This window comes from Rhineura floridana, chromosome 1, assembly GCF_030035675.1.
Source record: "Rhineura floridana isolate rRhiFlo1 chromosome 1, rRhiFlo1.hap2, whole genome shotgun sequence".
NCBI lineage: Eukaryota > Metazoa > Chordata > Lepidosauria > Squamata > Rhineuridae > Rhineura > Rhineura floridana.
This window is the reverse complement of record NC_084480.1, coordinates 175,771,211-175,792,061: the sequence shown is the minus strand read 5'-3', so window position 1 is coordinate 175,792,061 and position 20,851 is coordinate 175,771,211. Positions and strand designations below refer to the sequence as shown.

The following is a 20,851-nucleotide window of genomic DNA, read 5'->3' as shown; positions in this document are numbered from 1 at the left end:
ATAATGAAAAAAATCAACTGTGGAGCAAATTTATACTTTAGGTGCCCACCACATGGATATACATAAACAAAGATGTTGAAGGAAACAGGGTGAAGGCAGTGACTACAAAGAGAATAAGAAAGAAGAATGCTTAATGGCCTTGTTAAGAGGCTGAAAAATGGGAAAAAAGTAAAGAAAGGAGGTGGGGGAACCAGCACGAGACTATAAATCACAAATGGTTTGGAAAAGGAGAGGGGGTGAAGAATTAGGGAATTACTTTAACCAAGACGATTGTAAGAAGGAAGAAGAGTGGTAAATTGGCAGGTGTTGGAAAAGTAGCAGAATCAAGAGACATGTTACCCTAGACAGGCCAGAAAGAACATAGAACAGAACTAAGCTGAGAGAATTAAGAAATGTGGATAGTGAACCAGGTATATGGTAGAAAACGCAGAGAGAACATTAAATGGATAAAATAAAATGGACAATCAGATACAATATAATGATTTCAGTGCTATTACAACAATGACAAGCATTGTTAAATACCTTCCACATCTTTGCAATGACGACACCTGAATCTTAGGCTGACCACACTGACCAAGATAATTACAATCACCACCAGAATGGCAATGAAGCTGATAACACCTGGATAATGAGGAAAACAAGAACCGTAACGGCAGCCATCTCTAGTTTTCTATTCAACATCTGTTGGAATCAATGACAACAGAGAGGGGTGACAATGGGGCCCATGATTACTGATAAGCCAAAAATGCCAATGCAGTCAACAAAAAGGGGAGGGAGTGCAATCAAGGATAGAAAACTTAACAAGCCTGTCCCCAGACAAATATCAGTGTGATTGTCTAGTCTCTGGAAGGGCATAACTTTCTTTCAAGAGTACAGATGAGTGTAATAGGCCATAATGTTTCAAAAATGTCCTTACAGTCTACATATATTTTAGTTAATTTAAAAGTCAAATGGAAATCTTAGATAACCAGCAATTCTCTTAAGCCTAATAACAAATGTCCCAGAAGAAATTTCACTGGCAAGTCTGTAACAATTGGACCAATGCTGGTGGTGACATATTCTTTAGCACTGGAAACTGACCAAGATGTCATGCCAGCATCGTAGCAATAGACTAGTGCGTGTTCTATCAATAAGAGCATAGCAGTATTGTGCAAAGTGATTAACAGCAGAGATTTTGGTGGCATGCGTGCTCAAAATTGATTGTTCTCCCAGCCCTGTCCACAAACGTCCATGAATATTCTGGCACTCTTTAAACACATCCATGTAGATAATCCTTAGCCATCTGTATCATTACTTTCTACTCACATTGTGACACCTCACCCTGATATCCTCACTTACCAGATGCTGCCACTGTTAGTGCTGCTGATTTCTCTTCTGTAGGGGAAGGGACAGTGAGAAATTCTGTCTTTACATCCAGGAGACCTTTTGTGGGAGGAGTGACCCATTTAGATATACCTGTGGAAGCTTAGAAAGAAGACGATATAGAAACATAAAGAGGAGAATCTCTATACATCAAATAAAGAGACAATAAGTTGGCACAAGACCCTGCATCATCTACTGAGGTAGGCTAGAAAGTGGACCAGCACCAGACTTGCTGTAACGTGGGCAACATCAAAGCTGGTGGTGCTGGTGCCCTTTAAGCCAGGGATAGTTTTTTTCCTTCTTTTCAGAGTTTCTTAGAAAGTCAATGAGAAGACTTTAAAACGATTGCTGGCCAACACAGATAAGTTGGTTATATAGGATAGCTTTATATGCATTATTAGAAAGTTATGAGTGATTTTTTTCTGACTCAAAACAGCATTGCATTGTCAAGTTTTTTGTAAAAAATGAATAAGTGTATTGTACAGCAATCATTTTAATCACTTGTCTCCTGAAATTTTATATGTTAACTCCCTTTTGGATTAATAGTTTTTCTTTTTTTATATATAGCCTGATTAGTTATTTATATTGTAGTGGCCATTGGCTATAAACAATGAAATGTGACTAATTGACTCACCAGTGCTACAGATTACTGGCCCTGGAGGGATGCCCCAGTAGCCACAGCACAGCATGGCTTTTCCACAAAAGCTGCACTTGCTGCTCATCCTGTTCCTCCTCCTCCTCTGCTGCCCAACATGAAATGCACTGCACAAACAAGCATGGATGCCCCAAGCAATATGGAGAACAAAGGAGGCCCAGGGCACAGCAGTGGCTTCATTTGTTTCACGGGTGCTGCCAGGGATACATGCCCACACCTTCTCTCCTGTTCCATCATCCTTGCATGTGTTCTGCACACAGATGCAAAATGAAATGATAATTATATATATATATATATTTGGAAATCAGTCAAGGCCAGAAAAACCTCCCTTCCTGACAAGGGAAGTGGGGGGCAGGAAAGGAGAGGACAGAGGGCATGGCGATACAGCATGAGAGCAAGACTGGAGGTCAATCAACCACTGACCATCTAAAAGGCATTTCTGACTGTCATGAATTTAGCTATGTTGGAACAACTCTCTATATAAAGGGACTGCACCTAATCTAACAAAATAGGTTTACGTTACCTTTCTGACAAAAATCAAGCAACAATAGTTTTTGTACATATAAGAATATTTATTACCACTGAGTAATGCAGTTAGAGATGAAAGGGAGGATAAACAGCAATCATTGATTCTGTTCCTTGTAATATCAGGATCACATAAATCACATAAAGTTGCTTTTAATAGCAGAACAACAGCAGAGAGTATCTACCTGCTGAGGATGGATGTGTGATGTTTCCATTTTTATTGGGCACAGAATCTACAGACAAATGGGAAAATATGAGAGCAATTAGGATATATATTTTTTGTGGGGACATTTTGTGGGGTCATAAATTGTCTGGCATCTAAAGTAAAGACCATGTGATCTGATACGCTTCTCTCCATTTTACCTCCCATTGTTGCTAATGCCTACTTCTTTCCACATATCAGCTTAATATGTTAAATATTCAAACTCAATTCAGTAAAAAATTCTCCTTCTTGCTCCTCAACAAAAATCTCAACATATCAGTCCTTTGTGCATCTCAGTTCACATGTGCAGACCTCTTCAGGTCTACATACTGACATTAGACCCCCACAACAGCACCCCAAAGTTCCCTCTATATTCATCAGAGGGTAAGTCAATAACAACAACCAGACTTAGGTCAAATCAGATCCACATATAATATCAGATATTCATGTCCCCATTCAATCACACATTGAGCTTCAGTACACTGAACCCCCTCCCCCCACACACACACCATATTTGTTCAGATCCCCCCCCCGACATCACTGACTCTCTGAGAGTCTGTTTCTGGCTCCTACTTTCTCTTTCATTCCATTTTTGTCCCTTGTTGTGCCATATTGCAGTCAACTCTCAATTTAATCCCCTCTCCAAAAATGCCCTCTCCAAAAATCGCCCGAGCGATGCCACGGGGCGTTCAGGTGATGTCATGGGCGGGTCTGAGTGATGTCATTAAGCATGATACATTAAGCATCAACCACAGTTGCTTGGCGCATACAATTCAAACAAAAACATTTCTCTGGTTGGAAATTAAGATAGAAATCTTAGCTAAAAGATGGAGCCTAGGTAGGGAACATTTAATCTAGCCAACTCCCTTCTGGCAAAAAGGGTTTAAGTGCCTTCAGGCCAGTCCAGTCACCAGAAGGCCTTTGTAGGAAGAAAGGAGCCTAGTGTTGTGGAAATGTTAGATGGGAGCACTCAGGAGTAAAGATGGATGCCCCTGAAGGCTGCAATTCTAAACACACTTACTAAGGGACTAAGCCCCATAGAACTCAATAGTGTAGTGAAATGTGTCTTTAAGTTAGATGCACAGCAAAGAAAGAGTTAACTTTCTCTAGGTCAGCCTTTCCCAACCAGTGTGCCTCCAGATGTTGTTGGACCACAACTCCCATCAGCCTCAGCCAGCATTGCCAATGGTCAGGAAAGATGGGAATTGTGGTCCAACAACACCTGGAGGCACACTGGTTGGGAAAGGCTGCTCTAGAGGGTATTACACACCCTAGGGGACCTAGACTGATTTAGTCACTGGAGTTAGTCATTGTTGTGTGTGCTGTGTGAGGCCTAGCACAGAACAAGCTCAGATGTTTTACTGTTTACGTTTTATTAAATAAAGAAGCTCTATTTATCCTCGGTCTCATCCTGATCAATATAACAAATAGGACTTCTCAGTAGATATGGTTTGGATTGTGTTGGGCAGTATGCCTTGTCTAAAGATCAGGAGGAGGGGAGGGCTAGTGTGCGCCTGTCCAGTTTAAGATGTTCATGTCCTACTTCTTATGTTCTTATTTTCTTATGATTGAATCCTATAACCCTCACACACTCAAAACGTATCCTTCCCTTTTCCTGTTCCTGCTTCACATCACACTTTGCCAAAGCACTACAACTGTATTACCATCAAATTAAAAGGATTGAAAGAGCTACCCAAGCAGGTGACGTCATGTGCCAGGGTTTGGTTTACGATGAGGTCAAAGCTCTATCTGAAAGCAGCCTTTGAACTACATCATTTGATGGCATCTGGTGTGTTTTCTGCATCAGTACAATCTGAAGGGAGGTTAGAAGCAGCAGGAGACATCCCTCCCCCCACCCCCGTAATTGCTGTCTCTTTCTGCTTAGAAAATTATTGTGGATGGAACTTAGCCCCCCCATCCCACCCTGCGTCCCCCCCACTCTCTCTCACACACACATGAATGCCAGCTACTATCACTGTAATGCACTAAGCATGTGTGCTCTCCCCCAGCCCCCAATGTGATGGCTTATCTGGTCTCCAGGGGAAGCTGAGCTCAGAGGCTGCTTAGACATATCCTCACACAAACACATTATCACTCTTTGGACACAGAGCAGACAACTCTGCTCTTTGTTCTTATCCCCCAGGAAGCCAAACTTTCTCCCTAGACCTTTCCCCTGCATCTCTCCCTGATCAGCAAGGCAAGTGTCCCAGGATGCCAACTCAGGGCTCATTTGCTACTGAGATGTAGTGCCATACCTAATAGTTTACCATATATGGAGCGAGAAATGCCAGACGTACAAGCTGGATTTAGAAAGGGAAGAGGTACCAGACATCGTATTGCAAACATACGTTGGATAATGGAATGGACCAAGGAATTTCAGAAGGAAATCACCCTGTGCTTTATAGCAAAGCCTTTAATTGTGTAGATCATGAAAAACTATGGAATGTGGCAAAAGAAATATGGGTGCCACAGCATCTGATTGTCCTGATGCGCAACCTATACTTTGGACATGAGGCTATTATAAGGACATAATATGGAGAAACCGATTGCTTCCCAGTCGGAAAGGGTGTGAGACAGGGGTGTATTTTATCACTTTCCCTATTTAATCTATACACAGAACATATCATAAGGAAAGCGGGATTGGACCAAGATGAAGGAGGTGTGAAAATTGGAGGGAGAAATATCAATAATTTAAGATATACAGACGATATCATACTACTAGCAGAAACCAATAATGATTTGAAACGAATGCTGATGAAAGTTATAAAAGAAAGCACAAAAGCAGGACTACAGCTGAACATCAAAAAGACTAAAGTAATGACAACAGAAGATTTATATAACTTTAAAGTTGACAATGAAGACATTGAACTTGTCAAGGATTATCAATACCTCAGCACAGTCATTAACCAAAATGGAGACAATAGTCAAGAAATCAGAAGAAGGTTAGGACTAGGGAGGGCAGCAATGAGAGAACTAGAAAAGGTCCTCAAATGCAAAGATGGATCACTGAACACTAAAGTCAGGATCATTCAGACCATGGTATTCCCGATCTCTATGTATGGATGTGAAAGTTGGACAGTGAAAAAAGTGGATAAGAGAAAAATCAACTCATTTGAAACGGGGTGTTGGAGGAGAGCTTTGCGCATACCATGGACTGCGAAAAAATACAAATAATTGGGTGTTAGAACAAATTAAACCAGAACTGTCACTAGAAGTAAAATGATGAAACTGAGGTTATCATACTTTGAACACATAATGAGAAGACCTGATTCACTCGAAAATACCATAATGCTGGGAAAAACAGAAGGGAGTAGAAAAGGAGGAAGGCCAAACAAGAGATGGATAGATTCCATAAAGGAAGCCACAGACCTGAACTTACAAGATCTGATCAGGGTGGTTCATGACAGATGCGGTTGGAGGTTGCTGATTCATAGGGTCGCCATAAGTCGTAATCAACTTGAAGGCACATTAACAACAACAAAAAGCATCACAGTAAATGCATGTTCCTTTCCCTGGAGGCTGGTGGGAAAAGGACAGCATATTGAAATACGCTTTTTAAAAAGGAATTAACAGGCTTCCTTTGGCTGGGCAGGGAGTGGGAGGGAGGGCAACACTCAGGTCCAGGACCACATTTCCCAAGCTGTTGTCAACACTCGGATTATTATCTAACTCCTCAGCCATATATGGGATTTGTGGTCTCTATTACTGCTGCTAACGTGATAAGCTCTCTTCCTGTTGACAGGCTCATCTGCAATAATCACTTTAAAGTGTGATTGCAATCGCTCCATCCAATTACGAAGGGTCAGTCTCTAAAAAAGAGGGCGCAGGGAGACTAAGTGGTATTTTTTAAAAACTGTTGTTAAAGACAAGCTTTCAGAAAAAGCTGGCACAGACTTTTATTTTTTTACTGGTTACTCTGTTGCTTGCTCTGTAGTGTCTCTTAGCAAGACCTTCTGGGGGGAAAGGGGGGGCTCCGCTGAATTTCCCCCCACAGATACCCTGGCATGACCTGCATTTTCTGTTGTTCTATGCCATCCTCTGCTTGGTGGATTCTCCTGCCACAAGGCCCTCTCTGTGCTCCAGGGCAGGTTGTGCGACTGCGCATGCATGTGGATGCATGCACACGCAAAACAGAGGGACAGAGACTGTTGGGCGGTTGGTGCCTTTCCCCCCACCGTCCCCACTGAAGCAAAGTAAGGAGGTACTGGAGGAAACAGCCATGAAGGCGAAAGCCCGGGGGGGGATTTGGTGTATGTGTGGCTGGAAGGTACAACATGCATGCACGGTTGGGCAAGAGTCCAAAAAACCCCCCCAAACCCCAGAGATCAAGGGACATAGGGGTGATCTGGCCAGAGATCCAGAGAGCACTCTGAAAAGCCAGAGTCTCTGGCCGGAAGCTGGACAGCTGGTAACTCTATAAGAAATTTTTAATATAATACAAGGATTCCTTCTCATGGAAAGGAAAATAAAATTTTTGAGCAATTTATAGCACTGCATTCCTACTGTGCAAAATGTTAAACTGCATAATTGTCAACTAAGATCACTTAGGAGGACAAAAACAGATCTGATTTCCTGGCTTTTTAATTTTTTTAAAAAAATGCTGCAGTGGAAATTGGTGGCTCATCCGTACTTCCTTATAATCTGTATTGTAAGCCCTTTGTGTCTCCATTAACCCTTGCCCATATGATGTTCTCCTCCAATCACTGCCTTCCCACACTTTCCCCCTCTCTGAATACACACTTTCTCATACTAGGTTAGAAGCATCCCAAACCCTGAGATTTGATACATTAAGCATCAACCACAGTTGCTTGGAGCATACCACTCAAACAATAAATTTTATCTGATTGGAAATTAAGATAGAAATCATAATTAAATGAGGTTGTTCCCAGGTTCAGCTGAAGTGACAGAATCATTCCTTCTCAACTGCTTAGGGAGCCTGCATAGGGAACATATAATCTAGCCTACTTGCAAGAAGGGTTTAAGTGCCCTCAGGCCAGGCCACTCACAAGAAGGAAGAAGGGAGCCTAGAGTTGTGGAGATGTTAGATGGGAGCGCTCAGGAGTAAAGATGGATGCCCCTGAAGGCTTCAGTTCTAAATACATTTACTAAGGGACTAAGCCCCATAGAACTCTAGGCCTTTTAATGTGGCTGCTCCAAACTTCTTTGCAAACTTGACAGTTCACTGCAGAGAGAAGTTTGAGAAATGAGTAAGAGTTAAGTGAATTCTCTTTTATCACTATTGGGCGTGAAACAAACCATCAGGCAAACAACAAGGTGAATCATTAGTAGGTTTAAGGGGGTTGAGCTGAGTGCATGGAACCATGTGCTTCTATTGATGTAAGGAAGTGAGATCAGAGGTAAATGAAATGCAATTTCTAGAAATAGAAGAAGAAAAGACAGTGATGATTTCTTAAATGCAATACTATACCAACCACAAGATTCCTATGAGTTAGGCAGAAAACTCAGGATCCCACAACCAGTCAGGGTTCCTAACCAAAACTGGATGGGAAGAAATAAGCTGAAGATGAACCCTGACAAAACCGAGGTACTGTTTGTGGGAGACAATGGAAAGTTGGGGGATGTTGACCTGGTGCTCAATGGGATACAATTGCCCCTGAAAGACCAGGTCTGCAGCCTGGGGGGTCATTCTTGACTCCCAGCTGTCCATGGAGACTCAGGTCTCGGCTGTGAGCCGAGGCGCTGTATCAACTCCATCTGATATGGAGGCTGCGCCCCTACCTTCCCAACCATCTGCTCCCATCTGTGGTACAGGCCCTGGTCTCCTCTCGCCTAGACTACTGTAATGCGCTCTACGTGGGGTTACCCTTGAAAACGGTCCGGAAGCTGCAACTGGTACAGAATGCGGCGGCTTGCCTGATTAAAGGCAGCCGCCGGCAAGATCATATCACTCCAGTGCTGAAGGAGTTGCACTGATTACTGGTTGTTTTCCAGGCCCAATTCAAGGTGTTGGTTCTGACCTTTAAAACTCTATACGGTTTTGGCCCAGTCTATCTGAAGGAGCACCTCCAACATCATCAGGGATGCCGCTCAACAAGATCAGCCTCAAAAGGCCTTCTCTCTATCCCACCAGTTAAAACAGCTAGACTGGTGAGGACTAGGGAGAGGGCTTTTTCAATTGTGGCCCCCACTTTGTGGAATTCCCTCCCAAATGATCTCCACCATGCCCCCTCTATGATGAGCTTCCACCGGGCCTTGAAGTCCTGGCTCTTCAGGCAGGCTTTTGGGGTGGGTTAGGTTTCATTATTATTGTTGAGATTTTTAATGTTTTTATGTGTTTGTATGTTTTTATTTTGTATGTCGCCCAGAGTGGCTGGACAGCCAGCCAGATGGGAGACTAATAAATAAATCCTGGCAGCCAGTCAACCAATATCACAGAAATCTCCATGCAGCACAACCTGATCTGGGGTCTGCAGTTAGTGCAGAATGCTGCAGCATGATTGCTGACATGAGTGAGACCCTGTCAGCACATTATGCCTCTGCTCTGAAATCTGCACTGGTTGTCGATTTGCTACCAGGTCAAGTTCAAGGTGTGCTTTCCATGTTACAAGTGCCACATAGTACTTGTTCTGCTTGTGTAAGAAATCGATCCTTTAGTGTGGCAGCACCTACACTTTGGAACTCCCTGCCTATTGTTAGGTAGGTGTCATCATTGTACTCATTTTCTCACCTGCTAAAAACATTTTTGTTTAGGCAAGCCTACCCAGGCACGTAGAAGCTACTGTGTTTTTATCTGTTTATATACTCATTATTAGTTTTATTATTTTGATTTTTTATAAATACCTGTTCTTTTAGTGGTTTTGCCAATAATTTCATTCCCTCTGTAAACCGGTTTGAGAGTTTTTTTAATAATAAAGCGGCATATAATTGTTGCAAGTAAAATACTTTAAAAAATGTCAGAGTCACTGTGGTCCTTAGGTCTCTTTCCTCTTTTAGGAACAAAGAAAGCTGCCTTATATCAGCACTGGTCATTTGGTACCATCTACCTGAGTACTGATGACATGGACTAGCATTGGCTCTCCAGGATTCCTGACAATGGTCTTTTCCAGAGATTGGATTTTGGACCTTTGCATGCAAAGCATGTGCCCTACCACTGAGCTACAGCCCTTCCCCTATTTCAAGAAGTATCTTTTAAAATTGTTCTTTTCAATACACTACTGAATGCACAACATACTTAGGGCAGATCCACACTATGCATTTAAAACACATTCAACATACATTGGAAGCACATGAATCCCACCACAGAATTATGGGAATTGTAGTTTGTTAAGGGTGGTGGGAACTATAACTGTGAGGTGAAAACTACACTTCCCAGGATTCTTTCGGGGACGTCAGGTGCTTTAAATGCAAGTTGGATGTGCTTTAAATGTATTATGTGGATCTGCATTACTTCATGCATTTTATCTGCATATAAACCATTTTAATTAATTTTTTAAATGGAAATCAGCTATACAATTTACTTTGGCTACTCACCATCTCTCAGCTAAATCTGCCCCTTAGGGTGAAAACAACAGAGGGGGGCCATAACCACCTCAAGGAAGAAGGGCACACTTAAAATGTAGAGGATATAATAATGTACAACAATAGTGTGAAATCAGATACATATTGAGACATAGTATGAAGAAATATTTATATAAGTATCAGAGCTTGGAAAAGTTACTTTTTTGAACTACAACTCCCATCAGCCCAATCCAGTGGCCATGCTGGCTGGGGCTGATGGGAGTTGTAGTTCAAAAAAGTAACTTTTCCAAGCTCTAGTATGACTGTCAAATATGTTTATTATTTACACAACCTGTAAAGATATTTACAGTGCAATCCTATGCATGTTTACTCAGAAGCAAGTCCCAATGTATTCAATGGGGCTTACTCAAACAGGGAAGCATGCACAGCACTGCAGCCACAAGTGATCAGGAACTTCACTCACCCAACCCAAAATTCAGAATCATGCCACTTTAAGCTGTTTTGTAAGTGTCTTATACTTGTTTTATGGTTTTTGGATTTTAAATGGATTTATTTCTTGATATGAGGTGCCTTGGTTTCCAACCCTACCTCACAGGGTTGTTGGAAAGATTCCATAAACATACACACTGGAGATGTAAAAAGACACTCCGTATAATAGTTTATTGTCAAAACCAGATGGTCATTGCAGAACTTTTTTAAAAAATCAGTATTAGTTTCCTACCAAATAAAAGCAGTGACATCAAGTAAACCCTGCTGAACTGCTTTTAAAAAAGGATTGGAGGGGGAGAGAAAGACTGACATCACAATCCTTTGCTATGTTAACTCAAAAGTCCCATTGATTTACAGCACAATCCAAACATGTCTACTCAAAAGTAAGTCCTACTGAATTCAATGGGGTTTACTCTCCGCTGTGTGTGATTAGCATTGCAGCGTTACTCCCAGAAAAGTGGGTATAGGATTAAAGCTTCATATTGGGAAATTTTTCAAAACAGGCTATGAATCAGACAAATAAACTGCCCTCTTCCATAGCCCAGGAAAATTTAAACTCGTTTGACTCCTTATAATTAGAAAAGGATAACACATTGTAATCGCATCATAAGCTGCAGCATATACAGTTTTTAAATTTTCTGTTCAAAAATGATTTGAAAGATAAAATGTATAATATGCTATTTTTTGCAAGAAATTAAAAAACCTGCATGTGCACTTGTATTATAATCATAACTGAAATTGTTTATTGTGCATGCCTGCCAAGATCCTGCTGTGTTCTTCTGTTCTAGATCTCTGTACAGCGAAAATACTCTTGATGCTGCTACTGAATTCCTGATATGTAGACAAGCAGGAAAAGGAAGCTATTTTCAGAACTTGCAATGGGTTTTAGCTGTTGCTTGAAAGTCAATAAATCCCTTGTCAATCACAACCCTGACTTCACTTATTGGCTAAAAACCTGAAAGGGTGGGGATTAGAGCAGCCAGTATTTACAGAAGTTGCGGGGTGGGCAGCTGTCATTTTGGTGTATATTGCTTGAACCAGACCACCTAGGAACTTAATTTTTTTTAATGAAAGCTAAGAGTCCAGAGATTAGGATGACTCACCCAGAGATCCAGAGAGGACCCCCAAAAACTGGAGTCTCTGGGCAAAAACTGGAGACTGAGCAACCCTATCTCATACCAGGAATATTCCAAAAAGGAGAGAAAAAGCAATTACAAATTGTTGCTAGAGAGAGACCCCTGACTGTGTAGCCTCACTGTTTCCTATGTGAGTATTCTAACTCCATCTCCTTCTTCTGCTTGGTTCCCATTGGCTCCCCTTCCTTCATCCATCCCCCTTCCTCTTCTGTTATCTGAGCCAAAATATGATGAGATGAGAAGCAAGCAGTATCTCAGAGGCTGAAAAATAATAAAAGGGGAGATGCAGGAGATAGCATCAGAAGAGGCAGATTCTCAGAAAGTGAATGGCATCAACCAAAATAAAAGTGAATGGGTTCCAGAAGCTTCAAATGTATGCTTTGGATCTGATGTTGTGGTGCTTTCACAGGCACAGTAGGGAAGGGAATGGGACTCCCTCCTGGTTTCTCTCATCTCTGCCCCTCCCCATTTTTGCTGATGTGTGTGATGGTCAGTTCTGTGCTGGGAAGGGAGGGAGCATTTGTAAACAAGCCAAGCATACTTTGTCGATTCACAGAAGGAGGGGAGACAGAGTCAGAGGCAGGCAAACAGCAAAAGAGCAAAATAAAAAAGGGCACGCCTACAAGTATGGATGGGGAATTTGTTGAATCCATGTATGAAGAATGTGCAAACTGCAAAGCAATCAATTTGGACTGCCAGGGGACAATTTCAATCAGGAAAATATGGATTTTACACAACAGTAAAATCCCTATTTTCAATGAGCTCTGGGTTGCAGTTTGGATCAATACCCTCACAGCGTTAAGCCTTTCTACCCTTTGTTTTTCTGATGGAAACCCCCAGATGTTCCTCTGTTAGAGAAAACCTACATGTACCCCTGTAAGCTTTCTCCATCAATCAATTAGATTTTCCTTTATATGGTGTTCTCTTGTGACCCAAAGAAGTAGAGAAAGGCAGCAGCCTTGCTTTTTGCCTCTATGTGTGAAGATGCCCTCCAAATGTTGCCTTTTTACTGTTGGCAGGACTTTAATTGTCCTAATAAAAACAGGAAGCCTCCTTCTCAGATATACAGATTTCCAGAGGGGTAGATGGGGTAGTTTGATGTAGCAGAAACAAGAAAGACTCTACATGGCATTTTAATTACTAACAAATTTATTATGGCATAAGCTTTCATGGACTGCAGTCCCCTTCAATGAAAATATTAGTCTGGTGTGTGGAAGCCATGAAAAAAGCCAAATCCATGTTAGGGGCTGAAAAGAAAACTGCCAGTATTGCAGTGTCTTTATAGAAATCTACTGTGACCACACTTGGAATATTGTGTACAGTTCTGGTCATCACATCTCAATAAAGGATACAGCAGGGCCCCGCTAATACGGCGGGTTAGGGACCAGGCCCCCGCTGTAAAGCGGAAATCGCTATAAAGTGGGGCCCCATAGACTATAATGGGCCGCATCGCGCGAAAATGACGTCAAAATGACATAAAAATGGCACGCTACAGAAAAAAAACCCCACCGTATTAGCGGAACAAGCGCTGTAAGAGCGGGACCTTTCCCTAATTGAAAACAGCCGCATGAACGAAGCACCATAAAGCGGAACGCCGTAAAGCAGGGCCCTACCATACTGAAGAGCTGACAAAGGTACAGGCGACAAGCAAACTGATCAATGGACTGGAGCAAGTCCCTGCAACGAAAGATTGTAGCATTGGTGGCTTCTTAGTTGGGGAAAAGGCAAGTAATTATGCACAGTGTGGAGAAAGAAGGTAGAAGTTTTTCTCCCATGCACTACTAGAATGCAGAGTCATCCAGTGAAGTTGCATACTGGAAGATTTAGGACAGACAAAAGGAAGTACTTCCTCACAAAGCCCATAGTTAAACGATGACATTCACTCCCACTAGATGTAGCAATGGCCAAACTGAATGCCTTTAAAAGGGGATTAGACAAATTCATGGAGGATAATGCTATCAATAGCTACTAGTCATGGTGACTTTATACTACCTCCAGGATCAGAGTTGGCATGCCTCTGAATAGCAGTTGCTGTGGAACGATTTTGGGAGAAAAGTTTTGCTCTCATGTCACCACCTCCCCCAAATAATCAGCAATATACTTATTTCTGGGAATGAATGATCTTAACTGGTGTTCTTCCTCTATGTATTGTAAAGGAGCCACAACCCCATATCACAATTCTCCTGACACACGCTGAACACCAGATCAAGAGAATGCCCACCCAAATGTGCGGAGCCAAATTATAATTTCAGACAGGCCCATGGTTGCCATGGCACCCATGAAATCCTGAATACACTATATAAGGAGATGTTGGCATGGATATTGAATTCCCCCAACCAGTCTGGGGTAATACACACACACACATCGAGACCACCTTCACTTGCTTTGCTGAGGTAATTCTTCATTACTGGGGTGGATGGGACATCAATAGAATCCCTATTCTGTTTCAAGAGTCCAACATTTATTTTTGAAACTAGGTGATTACTCAATTGGATAAGTAATGAACAAGGTGGAATCCCTATAGATCACAGGGATGGAGAACCTGTGGCCCTCCACATGTTGCGCTATCATCTCTGATCATTGATCATTTGGGGAAGGGCTGCAGCTCAGTGGTAGTGCATCTGCCTTGCATGCAGAAGGTCTCAAGTTCAATCCCCAGCATCTTCAGGTAGGACTGAGAAGGACTCACTGCCTGAAATCCTGGAGAGCTGCTGCCAGTCAGTGTAGACAATACTGGGCTAGATGGACCAATGGCCTGACTCAGTAGAAGGCAGCTTCCTATTATATTCCTATGTCATGCTGGCTGGGTTGGTGAGAGTTGGAGTCCAACAACATCTGAAGGATCACAGATTCCTCAGCTTTGCCCTGTGCATTATGACAACCCCCACCCTTTGAACCTGGCTTAGTGCTCAACTGAGAACATGAACGGCTATAACCAAGACAGATTACCACCACTCCATTCACTGTGGCTACCAATGTCTTGGTAACATATGCCAGACCAGCTAGCTTATACAGTATTAAATCCTTAATGGCAGGTGTCTTCATATTTTATTTATTGATTTTCATACACTTATACCCTGCCTTTCATCATGGAATCCAAGATGACATGTATGTGTGTGTGTATAACTTGACATTAATGTGCAATATCTTAAGGGCTTCTGGCATGGCAGTCAGAACCAGTGTGGTGTAGCAGTGTCAAATGAGGACTAGGAACATCTAGATTTAAATCCCCACTCAGTCATGAAGCTTATTGGGTGAGCTTGGGCCAGTCATTACTTCCCAGAGTTGTTGTGAGGGTAAAATACCTCACAACACATCTCACAAACAATATGTGGGAAAATACCATGTATATACCATCTTGAGCTCCTTGGAGGAAAGGCAGGAAACAAACAAAGGGATTGTATATGTCTCCCTTTCCCTGTTCTGGTATCCTCTTCTCAGCGCCACATCTGTCTCTACCCCACACATTCCTCTCCTCTCACCCCAATAGGTCTCTGCTGAAACCCCCAATAATAGCGACAAATCATGAAAGACAAATCCTGACAACATAACTGTTACTGAGGACCCATGATTTTTATTTTTTTTAAAAAATGGCAAGCAATTAGTATTCCAAAACAGGGGGAAAAGGGTGGCCTTTGCTCCAAGTCCTCCCTAAAGAGATGGTAAAAGAGATGATCCCCTTGGGCCATCCAGCTGGCAACATCACACCATCCTCAGGTGCGAGGTTGCGGGGAAATACCACTCTACCCAGAAGTGGCGGCTGGGTTCCTAGCCCAGCAGTCTCATATTTCACCGTTTAAAGAAGTAGATCTCTCCTCGTTGCAGAGACAGAGGCGAGTGGTCTTGCAATCTCTTCTGAGCTCTGTCACGGTTCTCTCACTGCTGTGTGGTATTTATTGCTGCTGGTATTCCCACACATCATATTTTAAATTCCTCTCTTTAGAAAGCATTCACTTCACTTCAGATATCAAATGAAAAAAAGTGTGTGTGTGTGTGTGAGAGAGAGAGAGAGAGAGAGAGGTGGGGGGGAAAGGAATTCCATGCCAGGGATCATTTGGAAAGGGACTGAAAATTAAAATGTCATTATCATAATACTACAAATCTATTATTTATTTATTTGATTTATATCCTGTCCTTCCTCCCAGTAGGAAGAAGCCCAGTGTGGCACTATCTATAGTGCAGCCATACTTGGAATACTGTGTTTCAATTGCCTCACCTCAAAACGGATAGTGTAGAGTTGTAAAAGATTCAGTAAAGGGTAAGTGGTATTTTCAGAAGTTATGTTAAAAAACCTGATTTAGATTTTGGGGACAATTCCCTACAAAAGTTGCACATGTCAGAGTCTGTTCTCTGCCAGTATGTGTTTTAACCACCACCATTCACACCACACATTTATTCCACTATTGTTCCGCTTTAAACAGTCATGGCTTTCCCCAAGAATCCTGGGAAGTGCAGTTTGTGAAGGGTGCTGACAGTTGTTAGGAGGCCTCTATTTTCCGTCAGATAGCTACAATTCCTTGAGTGGTTTAACTATCAGTCCTTTTTCCAGGAATCTCCAGGAACTGCAGGTCTGCAAGGGGAATTGGCGTCTCCTTACACCTCTCAGCACCCTTCATGAACTACACTTCCCAGGATTCTTTGGGGAAAGCCATGACTGTTTAAAGTGGAATAATGGTGGAATAAATGTACAGTGTGAATGCAGTCTATAGTTGCCAAAACATCCTGACTTTAGTCGTGTATGTATCCCATTTACATTCAGTATACTTTAAACTTAACAAAAAATGGTGCAGAAGGTTGTTGTTTTTCATATCATATATTCATTCAGCTTTTGTTTCAATTAGCAGCTCCATCAGTTTTTCTTCTACAAATAATTAAACATGCAGCATTGTCCTTTCGGTGAAAAAGCCTCTCCTTTGCTGCAAAAAGTATCATTTGTGTATAAAAGGTCATAGTGAATATGTAATCTCTACGCTCCAAAATCTGTTCATTGCACAATACAACAGTAACAGGTTTTTGGACTGCAGTTTTTAACAGCCAGATGTGTCAAAAGCTCTGCACCTCTTTTGCCCAAAGGAAGGAACCAGTTCTTCATGAATACTGAGTAAGACCTGCTTTAGTTTGTTTCATGATAAATTTATAAAGCTGCCTTATACTTACAGAACACAGATTCATCTAGCATAGCACCGTCCACTCCCACTGGAAGCAGCTCTTTCGGGGTCTCAGGCAGAAAGACATCTTTTGCAGCCCTACTGTCTGAGAAGATTTTAACTGCAGATGCCAAGGACTGAAACATAGGCATGCAAAGCGTAAACTCCAAAGCTGAGCTGTTGCCATAATTAAGGCTGCAATCAAAAACATAATTACTAGGGAGTAGCCCCCATTGGAACCTTCTTCTCAGTAGATGTACATAGATTGTGCAACAAAGTATCTTACCTTGAAGAACACAGTCACATATCCAGAAAAACAGCAGAGTTTTTAAAGCTATCATTGTGTCTTCCACATGTCACTCCTCAGAGCCCCGCAACTCTGTCCATTCTGTAATCGGGGAGAGAGGGGATTAAAAACCAGGAGAGAGGTTTGTCTACATGCGTTGATTGTCCAAGAGCTTCCTGTTAAATAATAGAAGGAAGCAGGCTGAATCAACAAGGGTACTGACGCTGTGGAATTCTTTTCTTGCCCATTATAGTTTCAGAGGATATGAGACAGAATTTACTGAACACAAAAGAAATTTCAGCACTGTTGTTTTCAAGAGACTCTGCACTTTAGACATGAGAACTTTATGGGGAATGAAAATAGTAACAAAGCACACAACAATATTTAACTTGATTGAGAGTCCCTATTTTGGAAGATGGACTAATAGAGTTGGAAGTCTGGTACTCCTGCAGCAATATAGTTCTATTCACAGTGGTTGCATTAGGCAAAGCCCATTCCTTTCCCTGGCCAGTCCTCAAAGCTCTCCATTGGTTCATGCTATATATACTGTATATAAATATATATGAATTAAAGACTACATGGATAGAATGACTCTGAAGCAGGTTACTCAACAATATGCTGTTAGTCTCTCTGCCCACCATTTGCAGTGCTTGGAATGAACTGGTTCAGCTGAACAAAATTCACTGAATTAGGTCAAAAATCTCTGAACTATACTTGAAAGTATTTCCTATAACTGCCTGTGAATTGAACACCAGTTAAGTTCATTTTGGAGAACTCTGAATGATTTCTAGTTCATCTTCTAGTTCATCTGGCCTTGTAGCAGCCATTTTGTGTTAAGCCATCCCCTCCCATGGCAGCCATTTTGTGTTAGGCTACAACTTCCAGTGGCCATTGTGTGAATGGTGCCCATGGCACTCTTTCAAAAATCGAAATGTGTCCCGAACCCCAAGAAGGTTGGCTATCGTTGTTTTCAGAGCTCGGAAGTAACTCGTTAAAAATAACGAGTTACTTGTAATTTATTACTTTTCTAACTAACGAATGGGTAATTCCATTACATTTTGTAAGTAATAGAACGACTAGTAATTTCCCTACTTTTCAACCACCATTTTAATGTTTCCAGCGTTACGTTTGGACGTTACTTGGGGGTGAGATCAACCACATGTCTTCAGCTCCTGTGACTGGTGGACACAAGACATGTGCCTCACACTGAGCTTTTGCGCAGCCTCTCTCTTCCCTCGTGCTCTGTGTTAGGAGGCACGAGGGAGGAGGTGAAGAGGCAGGGAATCGTGGAGCTCTGGAGAGAAAAAAATGGACGGTGGAGGAGAAGGCAGCAGCAGAATGCAGGTGAAGAGCTGTGGAGGTAAGTGATGATGGTGTGTGTGTGTGAGTGTGTGCCTCCCGTGTGTCCTGCCGCCCCCCCGCTCATCACCCCCCTCGTGCTCCCCACACCTCCTGTCGTCCCCCTTGCGTGTCCTGCTGGCCCCCATTGCCGCCCCCGCCCATCCCCCCACTGTTGTCGATTGCTACCGCCACCCATCCCCCCCGCCGCTGCCAATTGCCGCCTCCTCCCATCCCCCCTGCACCTCCGATCGCTGATGCTGCCCATCCCCCCAGCACCTCTGATCGCTGACACCGCCCATCATCGTCACCGATGGGGCGGTGTCGCGCACAGACAGAGGGAGAGAGAGACCCCTTACCTGCAGTGGGACAGGAAACCAGAGAGAGAGAGAGACCGAGAGAGAGAGAGAGAGACCCCTTACCTGCAGTGGGACAGGAAACCAGAGAGAGAGAGAGAGAGAGAGAGAGAGAGAGAGAGAGAGAGAGAGAGAGAGAGACCCCTTACCTGCAGTGGGACAGGAAACCAGAGAGAGAGACAGACAGACAGAGACCCCTTACCTGCAGTGGGACAGGAAACCAGAGAGAGAGAGAGAGAGAGAGAGAGAGAGAGAGAGAGAGAGAGAGAGAGACCCCTTACCTGCAGTGGGACAGGAAACCATTGTCCTTATTTGTACACAGCTCTTAACCAACCCCTGGTGCAGGGAAGGGCTGGGGAACATGAGATCCCTGCATTCTCATAATGAGAAATTCTCCAGTTGCATTTATTGAAGTGTCTTCCACCCCATTAGGGCTAGCTGAGCCTTTAGTGTTCTTTGAACCTTGAGTGAAATTTTACCTATTCATATCATCACCTTATCTCCTCCCTCAGCCATAGACAGTTCTTATTCCTTGTTTGGGAGCTGCCACCTCCTGAAAAATGGAAATCCCCTTCACAGGAGAATGGGTGGTTTCCTATCCTCAGGAGTTTTATGTACCTAGAAGTTTAGGAATACCCCCTTAACAAGAACATAATTTCTTTTACTAGGTGTGTGAGTGGGGGCTTTTTTTTTTTTTTTACTGGCAGGCAAATCTTATCTGGCTGCTGGTTGCTGGGAAATCAGTGTCTTCTGTCAAAATCTTTTTAGAAATGTAATGCTGAATAGTTTGCTGAGGATAAACTGTCCTGGTAATATAATTTAAGGGTGAAATAAAATATTTATAATAAATAAATATGCAAATGATGGATAGAACTTCTCAGTGTGCAGTTAGCATTTTTTTTGTACCACTTCATTCTCCCCTACTAATTTTTTAAAATTTATTAAATTTATATCCCAGCCTTCTTTCTAAAGGAGCCCAAGGCAGAATTTAGACTCTTTCTAAATCCTTGCTTCCAGAAACTGCATGCACTAAAACTGAATTTGCCCTGTTGCACCTGCATGCCAACTAGTAAGTGAAATGCCATATGTTGAAAAGCAGGGTGACAGTCTTCACTTTGAATCAGGAAGGTCCAAATTTGAATCTTGTGGAGGAGCTGTTGCTCAGCTATAGAGCATGTGTTTTTCATGAAGGAGTCTCTAAGTTCATGCATCTCCAGTTTTAAAGGATCTTTGCTAGCAGAGCTGGGAGAAAGTCATGCCTGAGATCTTGAGAAGCAGCTAGCTGCCTGTCAGAGTAAATGATACTGGATGGATTACATGGATCAGTGGTCTAGCTCAGTAGAAGCAGATTTATATGTTCGCATTTCTTTTTTAATCAATTTTCTCACTGTACCTTTGATAACTTGAACCTGTTCTTGTGTAAAAACTGCCTAACTGTAGTAGTAAATGGGAATTGTGGAGTGCAATGTGGGCTGCTTTGACCAACTCGCATGCTTCTTAGTACCAAACTAGACTGAAGATGCTGTTTTGGATGCACTTATAAGTGACTAGCTTCAGAGTGGTATGTGTGTTCGTGTCTTGCAGGAAAAACAAGAGTCCTGTTCTTGGCCTTTTGGCCTCTCTGTGACTCTAAAGCAGGGGGTCTCTGTTCATCATGCTACAATAAATGTAGCAATAAATAAATGAAGGAGGGGGCAGAGAGAGCAATGGGCTGCATAACCTCAGAGAGAGGGGCGGCGGCTGTAGGCTGAACAATTCTCAGCGCTGATGTGCCTGTCCCTCCACCTTTATCTTGCTGTAGATAGCCCGGACGAGGTCCAGAACATCCAAGAAGCATGCACAGCAGGATCATGGTAGGCATGCCTTTATGGAATCA

At 42.6% G+C, this 20,851-nt stretch overlaps 1 protein-coding gene across 7 annotated transcripts in view; it reads right to left on the bottom strand.

The window, feature by feature from the left end:
• The window catches only part of ECSCR (endothelial cell surface expressed chemotaxis and apoptosis regulator), a 37,893-nt gene extending 18,505 nt beyond the window's left edge, over window positions 1-19,388 (bottom strand). For 3 of the 7 annotated variants that reach the window (XR_009758213.1, XM_061587304.1, XM_061587334.1), the window contains exons 1-5: window positions 17,282-17,445; window positions 17,006-17,190; window positions 2,728-2,775; window positions 1,339-1,464; window positions 523-621 (exon numbers count right to left, since the gene is read on the bottom strand). Coding sequence is in view for 6 of the 7 variants with exons in the window: in XM_061587304.1 (XP_061443288.1) it covers window positions 523-621; window positions 1,339-1,464; window positions 2,728-2,775; window positions 17,006-17,147 (415 nt within the window). In the remaining variant the exon portion in view is untranslated. Of the gene's footprint in view, window positions 1-522; window positions 622-1,338; window positions 1,465-2,727; window positions 2,776-17,005; window positions 17,191-17,281; window positions 17,446-19,256 lie in introns of those variants that run through there. The other 4 variants (XM_061587327.1, XM_061587344.1, XM_061587319.1 and 1 more) reach the window with 4 other exon arrangements.
• Window positions 19,389-20,851: the final 1,463 nt, after the last annotated feature.